General features: G+C 42.2%; 1 protein-coding gene and 64 non-coding genes across 65 annotated transcripts; 1 reads left to right on the forward strand and 64 right to left on the reverse strand.

Moving 5' to 3' along the window:
* On the reverse strand, positions 1-68 carry Pmar_PMAR004066 (the record flags this gene model as incomplete). The annotated part of the gene is made up of 1 exon: positions 1-68. It is a non-coding gene; the product is annotated as a tRNA-Gln (tRNA).
* A 63-nt stretch (positions 69-131) lies between these two features.
* On the reverse strand, positions 132-203 carry Pmar_PMAR004067. The gene has a single exon. It is a non-coding gene; the product is annotated as a tRNA-Gln (tRNA).
* Positions 204-265: 62 nt separating this feature from the next.
* Positions 266-337, reverse strand: Pmar_PMAR004068. Its single transcript has one exon. It is a non-coding gene; the product is annotated as a tRNA-Gln (tRNA).
* A 62-nt stretch (positions 338-399) lies between these two features.
* Pmar_PMAR004069 lies at positions 400-471 on the reverse strand. The gene has a single exon. It is a non-coding gene; the product is annotated as a tRNA-Gln (tRNA).
* A 62-nt stretch (positions 472-533) lies between these two features.
* On the reverse strand, positions 534-605 carry Pmar_PMAR004070. The gene has a single exon. It is a non-coding gene; the product is annotated as a tRNA-Gln (tRNA).
* A 62-nt stretch (positions 606-667) lies between these two features.
* On the reverse strand, positions 668-739 carry Pmar_PMAR004071. Its single transcript has one exon. It is a non-coding gene; the product is annotated as a tRNA-Gln (tRNA).
* Positions 740-801: 62 nt separating this feature from the next.
* Positions 802-873, reverse strand: Pmar_PMAR004072. Its single transcript has one exon. It is a non-coding gene; the product is annotated as a tRNA-Gln (tRNA).
* A 62-nt stretch (positions 874-935) lies between these two features.
* On the reverse strand, positions 936-1,007 carry Pmar_PMAR004073. The gene has a single exon. It is a non-coding gene; the product is annotated as a tRNA-Gln (tRNA).
* A 62-nt stretch (positions 1,008-1,069) lies between these two features.
* Pmar_PMAR004074 lies at positions 1,070-1,141 on the reverse strand. Its single transcript has one exon. It is a non-coding gene; the product is annotated as a tRNA-Gln (tRNA).
* Positions 1,142-1,203: 62 nt separating this feature from the next.
* On the reverse strand, positions 1,204-1,275 carry Pmar_PMAR004075. The gene has a single exon. It is a non-coding gene; the product is annotated as a tRNA-Gln (tRNA).
* A 62-nt stretch (positions 1,276-1,337) lies between these two features.
* On the reverse strand, positions 1,338-1,409 carry Pmar_PMAR004076. The gene has a single exon. It is a non-coding gene; the product is annotated as a tRNA-Gln (tRNA).
* Positions 1,410-1,471: 62 nt separating this feature from the next.
* On the reverse strand, positions 1,472-1,543 carry Pmar_PMAR004077. The gene has a single exon. It is a non-coding gene; the product is annotated as a tRNA-Gln (tRNA).
* Positions 1,544-1,605: 62 nt separating this feature from the next.
* Positions 1,606-1,677, reverse strand: Pmar_PMAR004078. Its single transcript has one exon. It is a non-coding gene; the product is annotated as a tRNA-Gln (tRNA).
* Positions 1,678-1,740: 63 nt separating this feature from the next.
* Pmar_PMAR004079 lies at positions 1,741-1,812 on the reverse strand. Its single transcript has one exon. It is a non-coding gene; the product is annotated as a tRNA-Gln (tRNA).
* Positions 1,813-1,874: 62 nt separating this feature from the next.
* Positions 1,875-1,946, reverse strand: Pmar_PMAR004080. The gene has a single exon. It is a non-coding gene; the product is annotated as a tRNA-Gln (tRNA).
* A 62-nt stretch (positions 1,947-2,008) lies between these two features.
* On the reverse strand, positions 2,009-2,080 carry Pmar_PMAR004081. Its single transcript has one exon. It is a non-coding gene; the product is annotated as a tRNA-Gln (tRNA).
* A 62-nt stretch (positions 2,081-2,142) lies between these two features.
* Pmar_PMAR004082 lies at positions 2,143-2,214 on the reverse strand. The gene has a single exon. It is a non-coding gene; the product is annotated as a tRNA-Gln (tRNA).
* A 62-nt stretch (positions 2,215-2,276) lies between these two features.
* Pmar_PMAR004083 lies at positions 2,277-2,348 on the reverse strand. Its single transcript has one exon. It is a non-coding gene; the product is annotated as a tRNA-Gln (tRNA).
* A 62-nt stretch (positions 2,349-2,410) lies between these two features.
* Pmar_PMAR004084 lies at positions 2,411-2,482 on the reverse strand. Its single transcript has one exon. It is a non-coding gene; the product is annotated as a tRNA-Gln (tRNA).
* Positions 2,483-2,544: 62 nt separating this feature from the next.
* Pmar_PMAR004085 lies at positions 2,545-2,616 on the reverse strand. Its single transcript has one exon. It is a non-coding gene; the product is annotated as a tRNA-Gln (tRNA).
* A 62-nt stretch (positions 2,617-2,678) lies between these two features.
* Positions 2,679-2,750, reverse strand: Pmar_PMAR004086. The gene has a single exon. It is a non-coding gene; the product is annotated as a tRNA-Gln (tRNA).
* A 63-nt stretch (positions 2,751-2,813) lies between these two features.
* On the reverse strand, positions 2,814-2,885 carry Pmar_PMAR004087. Its single transcript has one exon. It is a non-coding gene; the product is annotated as a tRNA-Gln (tRNA).
* Positions 2,886-2,947: 62 nt separating this feature from the next.
* Pmar_PMAR004088 lies at positions 2,948-3,019 on the reverse strand. The gene has a single exon. It is a non-coding gene; the product is annotated as a tRNA-Gln (tRNA).
* A 62-nt stretch (positions 3,020-3,081) lies between these two features.
* On the reverse strand, positions 3,082-3,153 carry Pmar_PMAR004089. Its single transcript has one exon. It is a non-coding gene; the product is annotated as a tRNA-Gln (tRNA).
* Positions 3,154-3,215: 62 nt separating this feature from the next.
* Positions 3,216-3,287, reverse strand: Pmar_PMAR004090. The gene has a single exon. It is a non-coding gene; the product is annotated as a tRNA-Gln (tRNA).
* Positions 3,288-3,349: 62 nt separating this feature from the next.
* On the reverse strand, positions 3,350-3,421 carry Pmar_PMAR004091. The gene has a single exon. It is a non-coding gene; the product is annotated as a tRNA-Gln (tRNA).
* A 62-nt stretch (positions 3,422-3,483) lies between these two features.
* On the reverse strand, positions 3,484-3,555 carry Pmar_PMAR004092. The gene has a single exon. It is a non-coding gene; the product is annotated as a tRNA-Gln (tRNA).
* A 62-nt stretch (positions 3,556-3,617) lies between these two features.
* Pmar_PMAR004093 lies at positions 3,618-3,689 on the reverse strand. Its single transcript has one exon. It is a non-coding gene; the product is annotated as a tRNA-Gln (tRNA).
* Positions 3,690-3,751: 62 nt separating this feature from the next.
* Pmar_PMAR004094 lies at positions 3,752-3,823 on the reverse strand. The gene has a single exon. It is a non-coding gene; the product is annotated as a tRNA-Gln (tRNA).
* Positions 3,824-3,885: 62 nt separating this feature from the next.
* Positions 3,886-3,957, reverse strand: Pmar_PMAR004095. The gene has a single exon. It is a non-coding gene; the product is annotated as a tRNA-Gln (tRNA).
* Positions 3,958-4,019: 62 nt separating this feature from the next.
* On the reverse strand, positions 4,020-4,091 carry Pmar_PMAR004096. The gene has a single exon. It is a non-coding gene; the product is annotated as a tRNA-Gln (tRNA).
* Positions 4,092-4,153: 62 nt separating this feature from the next.
* On the reverse strand, positions 4,154-4,225 carry Pmar_PMAR004097. The gene has a single exon. It is a non-coding gene; the product is annotated as a tRNA-Gln (tRNA).
* An 859-nt stretch (positions 4,226-5,084) lies between these two features.
* Pmar_PMAR004098 (hypothetical protein) lies at positions 5,085-5,642 on the forward strand (the record flags this gene model as incomplete). Its single annotated transcript, XM_002765091.1, has 1 exon — positions 5,085-5,642. The coding sequence occupies one exon, from the start codon at positions 5,085-5,087 to the stop codon at positions 5,640-5,642; it is 558 nt and encodes a 185-aa protein (XP_002765137.1).
* Positions 5,643-7,943: 2,301 nt separating this feature from the next.
* Positions 7,944-8,015, reverse strand: Pmar_PMAR004099. Its single transcript has one exon. It is a non-coding gene; the product is annotated as a tRNA-Gln (tRNA).
* A 62-nt stretch (positions 8,016-8,077) lies between these two features.
* Positions 8,078-8,149, reverse strand: Pmar_PMAR004100. Its single transcript has one exon. It is a non-coding gene; the product is annotated as a tRNA-Gln (tRNA).
* A 62-nt stretch (positions 8,150-8,211) lies between these two features.
* On the reverse strand, positions 8,212-8,283 carry Pmar_PMAR004101. The gene has a single exon. It is a non-coding gene; the product is annotated as a tRNA-Gln (tRNA).
* Positions 8,284-8,345: 62 nt separating this feature from the next.
* Pmar_PMAR004102 lies at positions 8,346-8,417 on the reverse strand. Its single transcript has one exon. It is a non-coding gene; the product is annotated as a tRNA-Gln (tRNA).
* Positions 8,418-8,479: 62 nt separating this feature from the next.
* Positions 8,480-8,551, reverse strand: Pmar_PMAR004103. Its single transcript has one exon. It is a non-coding gene; the product is annotated as a tRNA-Gln (tRNA).
* A 62-nt stretch (positions 8,552-8,613) lies between these two features.
* On the reverse strand, positions 8,614-8,685 carry Pmar_PMAR004104. The gene has a single exon. It is a non-coding gene; the product is annotated as a tRNA-Gln (tRNA).
* A 62-nt stretch (positions 8,686-8,747) lies between these two features.
* Pmar_PMAR004105 lies at positions 8,748-8,819 on the reverse strand. Its single transcript has one exon. It is a non-coding gene; the product is annotated as a tRNA-Gln (tRNA).
* A 62-nt stretch (positions 8,820-8,881) lies between these two features.
* Positions 8,882-8,953, reverse strand: Pmar_PMAR004106. The gene has a single exon. It is a non-coding gene; the product is annotated as a tRNA-Gln (tRNA).
* A 62-nt stretch (positions 8,954-9,015) lies between these two features.
* Pmar_PMAR004107 lies at positions 9,016-9,087 on the reverse strand. The gene has a single exon. It is a non-coding gene; the product is annotated as a tRNA-Gln (tRNA).
* Positions 9,088-9,149: 62 nt separating this feature from the next.
* Pmar_PMAR004108 lies at positions 9,150-9,221 on the reverse strand. The gene has a single exon. It is a non-coding gene; the product is annotated as a tRNA-OTHER (tRNA).
* Positions 9,222-9,283: 62 nt separating this feature from the next.
* Positions 9,284-9,355, reverse strand: Pmar_PMAR004109. The gene has a single exon. It is a non-coding gene; the product is annotated as a tRNA-Gln (tRNA).
* Positions 9,356-9,417: 62 nt separating this feature from the next.
* Positions 9,418-9,489, reverse strand: Pmar_PMAR004110. The gene has a single exon. It is a non-coding gene; the product is annotated as a tRNA-Gln (tRNA).
* Positions 9,490-9,551: 62 nt separating this feature from the next.
* Positions 9,552-9,623, reverse strand: Pmar_PMAR004111. Its single transcript has one exon. It is a non-coding gene; the product is annotated as a tRNA-Gln (tRNA).
* Positions 9,624-9,685: 62 nt separating this feature from the next.
* Pmar_PMAR004112 lies at positions 9,686-9,757 on the reverse strand. The gene has a single exon. It is a non-coding gene; the product is annotated as a tRNA-Gln (tRNA).
* Positions 9,758-9,819: 62 nt separating this feature from the next.
* Positions 9,820-9,891, reverse strand: Pmar_PMAR004113. Its single transcript has one exon. It is a non-coding gene; the product is annotated as a tRNA-Gln (tRNA).
* Positions 9,892-9,953: 62 nt separating this feature from the next.
* Pmar_PMAR004114 lies at positions 9,954-10,025 on the reverse strand. Its single transcript has one exon. It is a non-coding gene; the product is annotated as a tRNA-Gln (tRNA).
* A 62-nt stretch (positions 10,026-10,087) lies between these two features.
* Positions 10,088-10,159, reverse strand: Pmar_PMAR004115. Its single transcript has one exon. It is a non-coding gene; the product is annotated as a tRNA-Gln (tRNA).
* A 62-nt stretch (positions 10,160-10,221) lies between these two features.
* Pmar_PMAR004116 lies at positions 10,222-10,293 on the reverse strand. Its single transcript has one exon. It is a non-coding gene; the product is annotated as a tRNA-Gln (tRNA).
* Positions 10,294-10,355: 62 nt separating this feature from the next.
* Positions 10,356-10,427, reverse strand: Pmar_PMAR004117. Its single transcript has one exon. It is a non-coding gene; the product is annotated as a tRNA-Gln (tRNA).
* Positions 10,428-10,489: 62 nt separating this feature from the next.
* On the reverse strand, positions 10,490-10,561 carry Pmar_PMAR004118. The gene has a single exon. It is a non-coding gene; the product is annotated as a tRNA-Gln (tRNA).
* A 62-nt stretch (positions 10,562-10,623) lies between these two features.
* Positions 10,624-10,695, reverse strand: Pmar_PMAR004119. The gene has a single exon. It is a non-coding gene; the product is annotated as a tRNA-Gln (tRNA).
* Positions 10,696-10,758: 63 nt separating this feature from the next.
* Positions 10,759-10,830, reverse strand: Pmar_PMAR004120. The gene has a single exon. It is a non-coding gene; the product is annotated as a tRNA-Gln (tRNA).
* Positions 10,831-10,892: 62 nt separating this feature from the next.
* On the reverse strand, positions 10,893-10,964 carry Pmar_PMAR004121. Its single transcript has one exon. It is a non-coding gene; the product is annotated as a tRNA-Gln (tRNA).
* Positions 10,965-11,026: 62 nt separating this feature from the next.
* Positions 11,027-11,098, reverse strand: Pmar_PMAR004122. The gene has a single exon. It is a non-coding gene; the product is annotated as a tRNA-Gln (tRNA).
* A 62-nt stretch (positions 11,099-11,160) lies between these two features.
* Positions 11,161-11,232, reverse strand: Pmar_PMAR004123. Its single transcript has one exon. It is a non-coding gene; the product is annotated as a tRNA-Gln (tRNA).
* Positions 11,233-11,294: 62 nt separating this feature from the next.
* Pmar_PMAR004124 lies at positions 11,295-11,366 on the reverse strand. The gene has a single exon. It is a non-coding gene; the product is annotated as a tRNA-Gln (tRNA).
* Positions 11,367-11,428: 62 nt separating this feature from the next.
* Pmar_PMAR004125 lies at positions 11,429-11,500 on the reverse strand. Its single transcript has one exon. It is a non-coding gene; the product is annotated as a tRNA-Gln (tRNA).
* A 62-nt stretch (positions 11,501-11,562) lies between these two features.
* Pmar_PMAR004126 lies at positions 11,563-11,634 on the reverse strand. Its single transcript has one exon. It is a non-coding gene; the product is annotated as a tRNA-Gln (tRNA).
* A 62-nt stretch (positions 11,635-11,696) lies between these two features.
* Pmar_PMAR004127 lies at positions 11,697-11,767 on the reverse strand. The gene has a single exon. It is a non-coding gene; the product is annotated as a tRNA-Gln (tRNA).
* Positions 11,768-11,829: 62 nt separating this feature from the next.
* On the reverse strand, positions 11,830-11,901 carry Pmar_PMAR004128. The gene has a single exon. It is a non-coding gene; the product is annotated as a tRNA-Gln (tRNA).
* Positions 11,902-11,963: 62 nt separating this feature from the next.
* On the reverse strand, positions 11,964-12,035 carry Pmar_PMAR004129. The gene has a single exon. It is a non-coding gene; the product is annotated as a tRNA-Gln (tRNA).
* A 65-nt stretch (positions 12,036-12,100) lies between these two features.
* On the reverse strand, positions 12,101-12,167 carry Pmar_PMAR004130. The gene has a single exon. It is a non-coding gene; the product is annotated as a tRNA-Gln (tRNA).
* Between the last annotated feature and the right edge of the window lie 198 nt (positions 12,168-12,365).

Here is a 12,365-nt window from a genome sequence, read left to right on the forward strand (position 1 = left end):
GTTTACCGGGATTTGAACTCAGATCGCCAGATTCAGAGTCAGGAGTGCTAACCGTTACACCATAAAACCATGCGATCCAAATAACTTGACGCGGCGCTTTTGCTCTCCGATATAATAGCTATCATATACCAAGGTTTTACCGGGATTTGAACCCAGATCGCCAGATTCAGAGTCTGGAGTGCTAACCGTTACACCATAAAACCATCCACTTATATTTACTTGACGCAGCTCTTTTGCTCTCCGATAGAATAACTATCATATGCTAAGGTTTTACCGGGATTTGAACCCAGATCGCCAGATTCAGAGTCTGGAGTGCTAACCGTTACACCATAAAACCATACGTATCAAATAACTTGACGCGGCGCTTTTGCTCTCCGATATAATAACTATCATATACTAAGGTTTTACCGGGATTTGAACCCAGATCGCCAGATTCAGAGTCTGGAGTGCTAACCGTTACACCATAAAACCATCCATTTGAATTTACTTGACGCGGCGATTTTGCTCTCCGATAGAATAACTATCATATACCAAGGTTTTACCGGGATTTGAACCCAGATCGCCAGATTCAGAGTCTGGAGTGCTAACCGTTACACCATAAAACCATCCATTTGAATTTACTTGACGCGGCGATTTTGCTCTCCGATAGAATAGCTATCATACACCAAGGTTTTACCGGGATTTGAACCCAGATCGCCAGATTCAGAGTCTGGAGTGCTAACCGTTACACCATAAAACCATCCATTTGTATTTACTTGACGCGGCGATTTTGCTCTCCGATAGAATAGCTATCATATACCAAGGTTTTACCGGGATTTGAACCCAGATCGCCAGATTCAGAGTCTGGAGTGCTAACCGTTACACCATAAAACCATCCATTTGTATTCACTTGACGCGGCGCTTTTGCTCTCCAATGGAATAACTATCATATACTAAGGTTTTACCGGGATTTGAACCCAGATCGCCAGATTCAGAGTCTGGAGTGCTAACCGTTACACCATAAAACCATCCACTTATATATACTTGACGCAGCTCTTTTGCTCTCTGAAATAATAACTATCATATGCTAAGGTTTTACCGGGATTTGAACCCAGATCGCCAGATTCAGAGTCTGGAGTGCTAACCGTTACACCATAAAACCATCCATTTGTATTTACTTGACGCGGCGCTTTTGCTCTCCAATAGAATAACTATCATATACTAAGGTTTTACCGGGATTTGAACCCAGATCGCCAGATTCAGAGTCTGGAGTGCTAACCGTTACACCATAAAACCATACGTATCAAATAACTTGACGCGGCGCTTTTGCTCTCCGATAGAATAACTATCATATACCAAGGTTTTACCGGGATTTGAACCCAGATCGCCAGATTCAGAGTCTGGAGTGCTAACCGTTACACCATAAAACCATCCATTTATATTTACTTGACGCGGCGCTTTTGCTCTCCGATACAATAACTATCATATACTAAGGTTTTACCGGGATTTGAACCCAGATCGCCAGATTCAGAGTCTGGAGTGCTAACCGTTACACCATAAAACCATCCATTTGTATTTACTTGACGCGGCGCTTTTGCTCTCCGATAGAATAACTATCATATACCAAGGTTTTACCGGGATTTGAACCCAGATCGCCAGATTCAGAGTCTGGAGTGCTAACCGTTACACCATAAAACCATACGTACCAAATATACTTGACGCGGCGCTTTTGCTCTCCGATATAATAACTATCATATGCTAAGGTTTTACCGGGATTTGAACCCAGATCGCCAGATTCAGAGTCTGGAGTGCTAACCGTTACACCATAAAACCATCCATTTGAATTTACTTGACGCGGCGATTTTGCTCTCCGATAGAATAGCTATCATACACCAAGGTTTTACCGGGATTTGAACCCAGATCGCCAGATTCAGAGTCTGGAGTGCTAACCGTTACACCCTAAAAACATCCATTTTTATTTACTTGACGCGGCACTTTTGCTCTCCGATAGAATAACTATCATATACTAAGGTTTTACCGGGATTTGAACCCAGATCGCCAGATTCAGAGTCTGGAGTGCTAACCGTTACACCATAAAACCATACGTATCAAATAACTTGACGCGGCGATTTTGCTCTCCGATAGAATAACTATCATATACCAAGGTTTTACCGGGATCTGAGCCCCGATCGCCAGATTCAGAGTCTGGAGTGCTAACCGTTACACCATAAAACCATCCATTCGTATTTACTTGACGCGGCGCTTTTGCTCTCCGATAGAATAACTATCATATACTAAGATTTTACCGGGATTTGAACCCAGATCGCCAGATTCAGAGTCTGGAGTGCTAACCGTTACACCATAAAACCATACGTAACAAATAACTTGACGCGGCGCTTTTATTCTCCTAAATAATAGCTATCATGTACTAAGATTTTACCGGGATTTGAACCCAGATCGCCAGATTCAGAGTCTGGAGTGCTAACCGTTACACCATAAAACCATACGTATCAAATAACTTGACGCGGCGATTTTGCTCTCCGATAGAATAACTATCATATACCAAGGTTTTACCGGGATTTGAACCCAGATCGCCAGATTCAGAGTCTGGAGTGCTAACCGTTACACCATAAAACCATCCATTTGTATTTACTTGACGCGGCGCTTTTGCTCTCCGATAGAATAGCTATCATATACTAAGGTTTTACCGGGATCTGAGCCCCGATCGCCAGATTCAGAGTCTGGAGTGCTAACCGTTACACCATAAAACCATTCGTATCAAATAACTTGACGCGGCGCTTTTTGCTCTCCGATATAATAACTCTCATATACTAAGGTTTTACCGGGATTTGAACCCAGATCGCCAGATTCAGAGTCTGGAGTGCTAACCGTTACACCATAAAACCATCCATTTGTATTTACTTGACGCGGCGATTTTGCTCTCCGATAGAGTAGCTATCATATACCAAGGTTTTACCGGGATTTGAATCCAGATCGCCAGATTCAGAGTCTGGAGTGCTAACCGTTACACCATAAAACCATCCATTTGTATTTACTTGACGCGGGGCTTTTGCCCTCCGATAGAATAACTATCATATACTAAGGTTTTACCGGGATTTGAACCCAGATCGCCAGATTCAGAGTCTGGAGTGCTAACCGTTACACCATAAAACCATCCATTTGTATTTACTTGACGCGGCGCTTTTGCTCTCCAATGGAATAATTATCATATAATAAGGTTTTACCGGGATTTGAACCCAGATCGCCAGATTCAGAGTCTGGAGTGCTAACCGTTACACCATAAAACCATCCACTTATATTTACTTGACGCAGCTCTTTTGCTCTCTGAAATAATAACTATCATATGCTAAGGTTTTACCGGGATTTGAACCCAGATCGCCAGATTCAGAGTCTGGAGTGCTAACCGTTACACCATAAAACCATCCATTTGTATTTACTTGACGCGGCGCTTTTGCTCTCCAATAGAATAACTATCATATACTAAGGTTTTACCGGGATTTGAACCCAGATCGCCAGATTCAGAGTCTGGAGTGCTAACCGTTACACCATAAAACCATGCGTACCAAATAACTTGACGCGGCGCTTTTGCTCTCCGATATAATAGCTATCATATACCAAGGTTTTACCGGGATTTGAACTCAGATCGCCAGATTCAGAGTCTGGAGTGCTAACCGTTACACCATAAAACCATCCATTTGTATTTACTTGACGCGGCGCTTTTGCCCTCCGATAGAATAAATATCATATACTAAGGTTTTACAGGGATTTGAACCCAGATCGCCAGATTCAGAGTCTGGAGTGCTAACCGTTACACCATAAAACCATCCATTTGTATTTACTTGACGCGGCGCTTTTGCTCTCCAATAGAATAATTATCATATGCTAAGGTTTTAACGGGATTTGAACCCAGATCGCCAGATTCAGAGTCTGGAGTGCTAACCGTTACACCATAAAACCATACGTACCAAATAACTTGACGCGGCGCTTTTGCTCTCCGATATAATAACTATCATATACCAAGATTTTACCGGGATTTGAACCCAGATCGCCAGATTCAGAGTCTGGAGTGCTAACCGTTACACCATAAAACCATCCATTTGAATTTACTTGACGCGGCGATTTTGCTCTCCGATAGAATAGCTATCATACATCAAGGTTTTACCGGGATTTGAACCCAGATCGCCAGATTCAGAGTCTGGAGTGCTAACCGTTACACCATAAAACCATCCATTTGAATTTACATGACGCGGCGATTTTGCTCTCTGATAGAATAGCTATCATACAATGAAGGTCCATTTATGGGGCTAGTTCAAGGACGAATGTATTGAGATTTACTGTTAGATGGGAACGAGCTCAGAGACCTCCTCGTGGTGTTCCTGGAAACTCAACTATAATGTTTTATTTTTGAGGCTAACATCTGAGCATTCGATTGTTTCCTCTCTGTTTCCTTGTACAATTTGTTATTGCTTTGTTGGTTTGCTTCTCGTTTTGTCACGTCTCTAAATCCTTGTTATTTCAATCCAACTGAATGGGTCCGATTATGGTATTGGTCCAACATACATATGTATGGTAAGTTATGCACATGTATGTTCTGTTTACTGTTCATTTGAAGTTGCCTTGTGTTGCGGTAGTGGTTGGTTAGTCACCTGTTTGGTGCACTAATGGATGTGTCCCCGTGTTGGGGGAGTTTGCTCGGTGTTGAACGAGTATGCGGTCGACAGTTGTCGGAATCCATGTGTGGTTGGATGGTCGATCCCTAATTAGGGGTAAATGTGTTGTGTGGTGGATAAAGGGTACCATTGTAAAGTCGGTCGATTAGGGTGGTGCGACGCTATATTCGTGTAAACTACTAACTTTTCGCGTACTAAGTAATCGTGATGATTTTTAATCACATACATGTTTATCATAAGTGTTATTATTCTTTCGCTTTACTGCTCGTTTATTTTGTTTGATTCATCTTCATGGCGATTTCGAGTTCCAGCCGCCTCTGAGTGGCGTTATGCTTGAATTGCCCTCGTATTTTGTTTATCCTTTGTCTTTAGGTTCCTTTTCTTTTGTTTTGAAATTAGGATGAACCGTTGTTGATGTCGACGTTTTCAAGTGCTCCAGATCTGTCTGGGACCATAGTTGAGACATTAGCTCAACCACCCTTCTCGGTTAACTCTTTGAGAACGTTGAAGGCAGCGGTTGATGATGCCGAGTTGTTGGGAGAAATGGTTGTTGCTTGTGCTGTCGTTATGGGTGCTGTATTGGATAATGATGCCGAACAGCCTCAGGCTGATATTATCGCTGAAAGACTGAGAAGAGCAAGACTCAGAGCTGCGTTGATTGCCGCTGCTTCTCAAAAAAAGGATGTGGTAAAGGCGAAGTTCTCTGTGGATGCGATACTCGTGTCAGCTGCACAGTTATTTGGTTGTTTACCCAATAATGAACTGGTTCCTCTTCCGCATGTTGCGGAGGTCTTGTATCGAGATAGATATTTATTTATTGAATTTAAGACTCATCCTGAGATCACCGCGCCGGCCAGCAAGTCTGTTATACAGTTTACTCGAGATGGTCAAGCTGTGGAGACTGCGAAACTTCCCACGGGGAAACCTCCTAATACCTTTGAGCAATGGCTTCCATTGATCATCAATGATTGATGTTGCGGTGGGTCTTCACTATATATGTTCTTGAGGGTAAGGGTGACTTGATACATGTCTGTGAGTAATACTCAATGAGTATGCTGCGAGGGTTGCTTCGATATCAAATAAACACGGTTTTGGTAAAGCACAGTTGTTTGATCGACGTTATCGTCAGCGAATGATGTTATGCATGAGACTGTTGCAATCTTCCCTGTTCATGATGAGGTCAAGATGGAAGATCATCAGGCATGATCAGGCAGGCTATCTTTCTGGCTAAGAATCTAGAGCCTGAGCGTCTTGCAGAGGTGTGTTCGGATGCTTCCCCGATGTCGGGGAAACCGAATGCACCTGGGGCGAGAAATATGTCAAAAGTGGTGTGGGAAGGTACATGCAGGTTCACCAAAGAAGACTGCCCATAATATGGGCCCCATATAAAGATTGCAAGTTTGCTGAGCAGTCACCGCCTACTACTCAGCAAAGGGAGGCTAATATGGATAAAAGAGCTATTAACAATCAGGGGCAGGGCCCGAGAGATAATATGGCAACTAAATGATATCCGGTTGTGATGTATGCCCGATACTTAATAGTATTAAGTTAATACGGGTGTCTTGTGTGAGGTTGGAGGTTTGTTTCTGTGAGTGTTCTTTTAACTAGGATATAATCCGATGTTAGTAGTTGATACTCGGTGTGTGTCGAATGGGAAACGGATTTCCCGTCATCAACAGAATATAATTTGAAAGTAGTTTGTTGTGTTTGTTTGTTGTGTTGAATAAGTGTTGAAATATTTGCATCAAAGTAGATGTTCTCCAAGTCTGCTGAGTGGGCTTCTCATCAAGCTAAGGCGGAAACGGAAGAGGGGAGAAAGAATCTCCTTGATTTCCTAGAGCTTTATATATCAGCAGAAACAAAAAAAGGTTATGAATCTGCGTATAAATAATATAAATCCATGGGAATGGAATTCCCATCGTCTGGTTTGAAGTTACGTTTGTGGGGGTTTAGTGGAATCAATAAATTTGCAGTACACAACAATATCGAAATACACATCGGGATTGAAGACACTCAACCAATTACATGGTTTCGGTGATATTTCGACATCGGATGGAAAGCTGGTAGCTCGGACGTTGCAATCGGCGCGTAAGATAAAACCTCAGATGAAAAAGAGGCAAGCTCCGTCGATACCGGAAAAGTAGCGGAAAGTTTGTTCAAATTACCGGTTGGTGTGTTAAGAACGATGGAACTTGAACAAACCAAGGATGCTATCCTAATGGGCATTCCATTAGCTCTACGACCTGGAGAGCTATTGGAAATTCGAGCAAAGGATATCAAAGTTATTGGTGGTGCATCTAAAGGATCGATAGATATGACTATAGAGATTGAGGTTGGGTGTTACCAAATTGGGTTCCTCTGAGACTATAGTGCGTGATTGTGTACATTTTAAGGATCAGCGTATTCATAGAGGATTATGTTGTGTGGTGCACCGTATGGCAAAGATTGTTGTAAGTGTACCAGCATGCTTGAGAATATTTGATAAGATCTATTAGAAGTTGCCGACGAATGCTCGACAACTTGGTATGGAACTGTCGAAGCGTTTTGATTTCTCCAAGCGAGAAATTGACGATATGATGAACTTCATCAGATGAAGTTTACAGGTCATAGTTGTCGGCGTTCGAGTGCAACATATGCTGAGGACATTAACTTGATGTCGGAAACTTGATGAACTGGTTTGGGCGGTTTATTGGGAGGGCTTCTAGATTATCTCCATTTGAGTGGTTTCACAACACCCTAGTTTATTGACCTCCGTGGTTGACCTGGTGTTATAACTAGGATGTTGTAAATAGGAGATAAAATTTAGAAGCGCCACGGGTTTGATAAACCAGTGGCAACCACCCAAACCTCCATATTACTGAACACAATATAGGTGATTACAGTAAATCCATAAATAAGGAGTTGAATGAAGGTCCATTTATGGGGCTAGTTCAAGGACGAATGTATTGAGATTTACTGTTAGATGGGAACGAGCTCAGAGACCTCCTCGTGGTGTTCCTGGAAACTCAACTATAATGTTTTATTTTTTTTTCTTCTTTTTTTCTCTCTAAGTTTTATGGAGGGCTTCTAGATTATCTCCATTTGAGTGGTTTCACAACACCCTAGTTTATTGACCTCCGTGGTTGACCTGGTGTTATAACTAGGATGTTGTAAATAGGAGATAAAATTTAGAAGCGCCACGGGTTTGATAAACCAGTGGCAACCACCCAAACCTCCATATTACTGAACACAATATAGGTGATTACAGTAAATCCATAAATAAGGAGTTGACCAAGGTTTTACCGGGATTTCAACCCAGATCGCCAGATTCAGAGTCTGAAGTGCTAACCGTTACACCATAAAACCACACGTACCAAATGACTTGACGCGGCGCTTTTGCTCTCCGATATAATAACTATCATATACTAAGGTTTTACCGAGATTTGAACCCAGATCGCCAGATTCAGAGTCTGGAGTGCTAACCGTTACACCATAAAACCATCCATTTATATTTACTTGACGCGGCGCTTTTGCTCTCCAATAGAATAATTATCATATAATAAGGTTTTAACGGGATTTGAACCCAGATCGCCAGATTCAGAGTCTGGAGTGCTAACCGTTACACCATAAAACCATACGTACCAAATAACTTGACGCGGCGCTTTTGCTCTCCGATATAATAACTATCATATACCAAGGTTTTACCGGGATTTGAACCCAGATCGCCAGATTCAGAGTCTGGAGTGCTAACCGTTACACCATAAAACCATCCACTTGAATTTACTTGACGCGGCGATTTTGCTCTCCGATAGAATAGCTATCATACATCAAGGTTTTACCGGGATTTGAACCCAGATCGCCAGATTCAGAGTCTGGAGTGCTAACCGTTACACCATAAAACCATCCATTTGAATTTACTTGACGCGGCGATTTTTCTCTCCGATAGAATAGCTATCATATACCGAGGTTTTACCGGGATTTGAACTCAGATCGCCAGATTCAGAGTCTGGAGTGCTAACCGTTACACCATAAAACCATCCATTTGAATTTACTTGACGCGGCGATTTTGCTCTCTGATAGAATAGCTATCATACACCAAGGTTTTACCGGGATTTGAACCCAGATCGCCAGATTCAGAGTCTGGAGTGCTAACCGTTACACCCTAAAACCATCCATTTGTATTTACTTGACGCGGCGCTTTTGCTCTCCGATAGAATAACTATCATATACTAAGGTTTTACCGGGATTTGAACCCAGATCGCCAGATTCAGAGTCTGGAGTGCTAACCGTTACACCATAAAACCATCCATTTGTATTTACTTGACGCGGCGCTTTTGCTCTCCAATGGAATAACTATCATATACTAAGGTTTTACCGGGATTTGAACCCAGATCGCCAGATTCAGAGTCTGGAGTGCTAACCGTTACACCATAAAACCATCCACTTATATGTACTTGACGCAGCTCTTTTGCTCTCTGAAATAATAACTATCATATGCTAAGGTTTTACCGGGATTTGAACCCAGATCGCCATATTTAGAGTCTGGAGTGCTAACCGTTACACCATAAAACCATCCACTTATATATACTTGACGCAGCTCTTTTGCTCTCTGAAATAATAACTATCATATGCTAAGGTTTTACCGGAATTTGAACCCAGATCGCCAGATTCAGGGTCTGGAGTGCTAACCGTTACACCATAAAACCATACGTACCCAATAACTTGACGCGGCGATTTTGCTCTCCGATAGAATGACTATCATATACTAAGGTTTTACCGGGATTTGAACCCAGATCGCCAGATTCAGAGTCTGAAGTGCTAACCGTTACACCATAAAACCATCCATTTGTATTTACTTGACGCGGCGCTTTTGCTCTCCAATAGAATAACTATCATATAATAAGGTTTTACCGGGATTTGAACCCAGGTGGACAGATTCAGAGTCTGGAGTGCTAACCGTTACACCATAAAACCATCCATTTGTATTCACTTGACGCGGCGCTTTTGCTCTCCAATGGAATAACTATCATATACTAAGGTTTTACCGGGATTTGAACCCAGATCGCCAGATTCAGAGTCTGGAGTGCTAACCGTTACACCATAAAACCATCCACTTATATATACTTGACGCAGCTCTTTTGCTCTCTGAAATAATAACTATCATATGCTAAGGTTTTACCGGGATTTGAACCCAGATCGCCATATTCAGAGTCTGGAGTGCTAACCGTTACACCATAAAACCATACGTAGTAAATAACTTGACGCGGCGCTTTTGCTCTCCGATAGAATAACTATCATATATGAAGGTTTTACCGGGATTTGAACCCAGATCGCCAGATTCAGAGTCTGGAGTGCTAACCGTTACACCATAAAACCATCCATTTGTATTTACTTGACGCGGCGCTTTTGCTCTCCACTAGAATAACTATCATATGCTAAGGTTTTACCGGGATTTGAACCCAGATCGCCATATTCAGAGTCTGGAGTGCTAACCGTTACACCATAAAACCATACGTAGTAAATAACTTGACGCGGCGCTTTTGCTCTCCGATAGAATAACTATCATATATGAAGGTTTTACCGGGATTTGAACCCAGATCGCCAGATTCAGAGTCTAGAGTGCTAACCGTTACAGCATAAAACCATACGTATCAAATAACTTGACGCGGCGATTTTTCTCTCCGATAGAATAACTATCATATACCAAGGTTTTACCGGGATTTGAACCCAGATCGCCAGATTCAGAGTCTGGAGTGCTAACCGCTACACCATAAAACCATCAATTTGTATTTACTTGACGCGGCGATTTTGCTCTCCGATAGAATAACTATCATATACTAAGGTTTTACCGGGATTTGAACTCAGATCGCCAGATTCAGAGTCTGGAGTGCTAACCGTTACACCATAAAACCATCCATTTGTATTTACTTGACGCGGCGCTTTTGCTCTCCGATAGAATAACTATCATATACTAAGGTTTTACCGGGATTTGAACCCAGATCGCCAGATTCAGAGTCTGGAGTGCTAACCGTTACACCATAAAACCATTCGTATCAAATAACTTGACGCGGCGCTTTTTGCTCTCCGATATAATAACTCTCATATACTAAGGTTCTACCGGGATTTGAACCCAGATCGCCAGACTCAGAGTCTGGAGTGCTAACCGTTACACCATAAAACCGTCCGTTTGTATTTACTTGACGCGGCGCTTTTGCTCTCCGATAGAATAGCTATCATATACCAAAGTTTTACTGGGATTCGAACCCAGATCGCCAGATTCAGAGTCTGGAGTGGTAACCGTTACACCATAAAACCATACGTATCAAATAACTTGACGCGGCGATTTTGCTCTCCGATAGAATAACTATCATATACAAAGGTTTTACCGGGATTTGAACCCAGATCGCCAGATTCAGAGTCTGGAGTGCTAACCGTTACACCATAAAACCATCCATTTGTATTTACTTGACGAGGCGCTTTTGCTCTCCGATAGAATAGCTATCATATACTAAGGTTTTCCCGGGATCTGAACCCCGATCGCCAGATTCAGAGTCTGGAGTGCTAACCGTTACACCATAAAACCATACGTATCAAATAACTTGACGCGGCGATTTTGCTCTCCGATAGAATAGCTATCATATACCAAGGTTTTACCGGGATTTGAACCCAGCTCGCCAGACTCAGAGTCTGGAGTGCTAACCGTTACACCATAAAACCGTCCGTTTGTATTTACTTGACGCGGCGCTTTTGCTCTCCGATAGAATAGCTATCATATACCAAAGTTTTACTGGGATTCGAACCCAGATCGCCAGATTCAGAGTCTGGAGTGCTAACCATTACACCATAAAACCATGCATTTGTATTTACTTGACGCGGCGATTTTGCTCTCCAATAGAATAGCTATCATATACCAAGGTTTTACCGGGATTTGAACCCAGATCGCCAGATTCAGAGTCTGGAGTGCTAACCGTTACACCATAAAACCATACGTATCAAATGACTTGACGCGGCGCTTTTGCTCTCCGATATAATAACTATCCTATGCTAAGGTTTTACCGGGATTTGAACCTAGATCGCCAGATTCAGAGTCTGGAGTGCTAATCGTTACACCATAAACCATCCACTTATATATACTTGACGCAGCTCTTTTGCTCTCTGAAATAATAACTATCATATGCTAAGATTTTACCGGGATTTGAACCCAGATCGCCAGATTCAGAGTCTGGAGTGCTAACCGTTACACCATAAAACCTTACATACCAAATAACTTGACGCGGCGCTTTTATTCTCCTAAATAATAACTATCATGTACCAAGGTTCTACCGGGATTTGAACCCATATCGTCAGATTCAGAGTCTGGAGTGCTAACCGTTACACCATAAAACCATACATGTATATTCACTTGACGCGGCGCTTTTGCTCTCCGAAATAATAACTATCATATACCAAGGTTTTACCGGGATTTGAACCCAGATCGCCAGATTCAGAGTCTGGAGTGCTAACCGTTACAGTAGTAAATGCGAAACCAAATGTTACTCTCCCAGCCAGGGTTGTGCAGGCCCTGTGAAATTTCGCGTTCCGCAAATTTCAATTTCAAAAATTTCATGAAATTTCAGCGGTGCGCTGAAATTTCGCGAAATTTTGAAATTTGAAGATTTCTGGCTAAAATTTGTACTTTTTGGGGCTTTTCACGCTCCCCAACATCGAAGAATATCA

The sequence above is a fragment of the Perkinsus marinus genome, assembly GCF_000006405.1.
Source record: "Perkinsus marinus ATCC 50983 genomic scaffold scf_1104296975656, whole genome shotgun sequence".
In the NCBI taxonomy this organism is placed as follows: Eukaryota; Perkinsozoa; order Perkinsida; family Perkinsidae; genus Perkinsus; species Perkinsus marinus.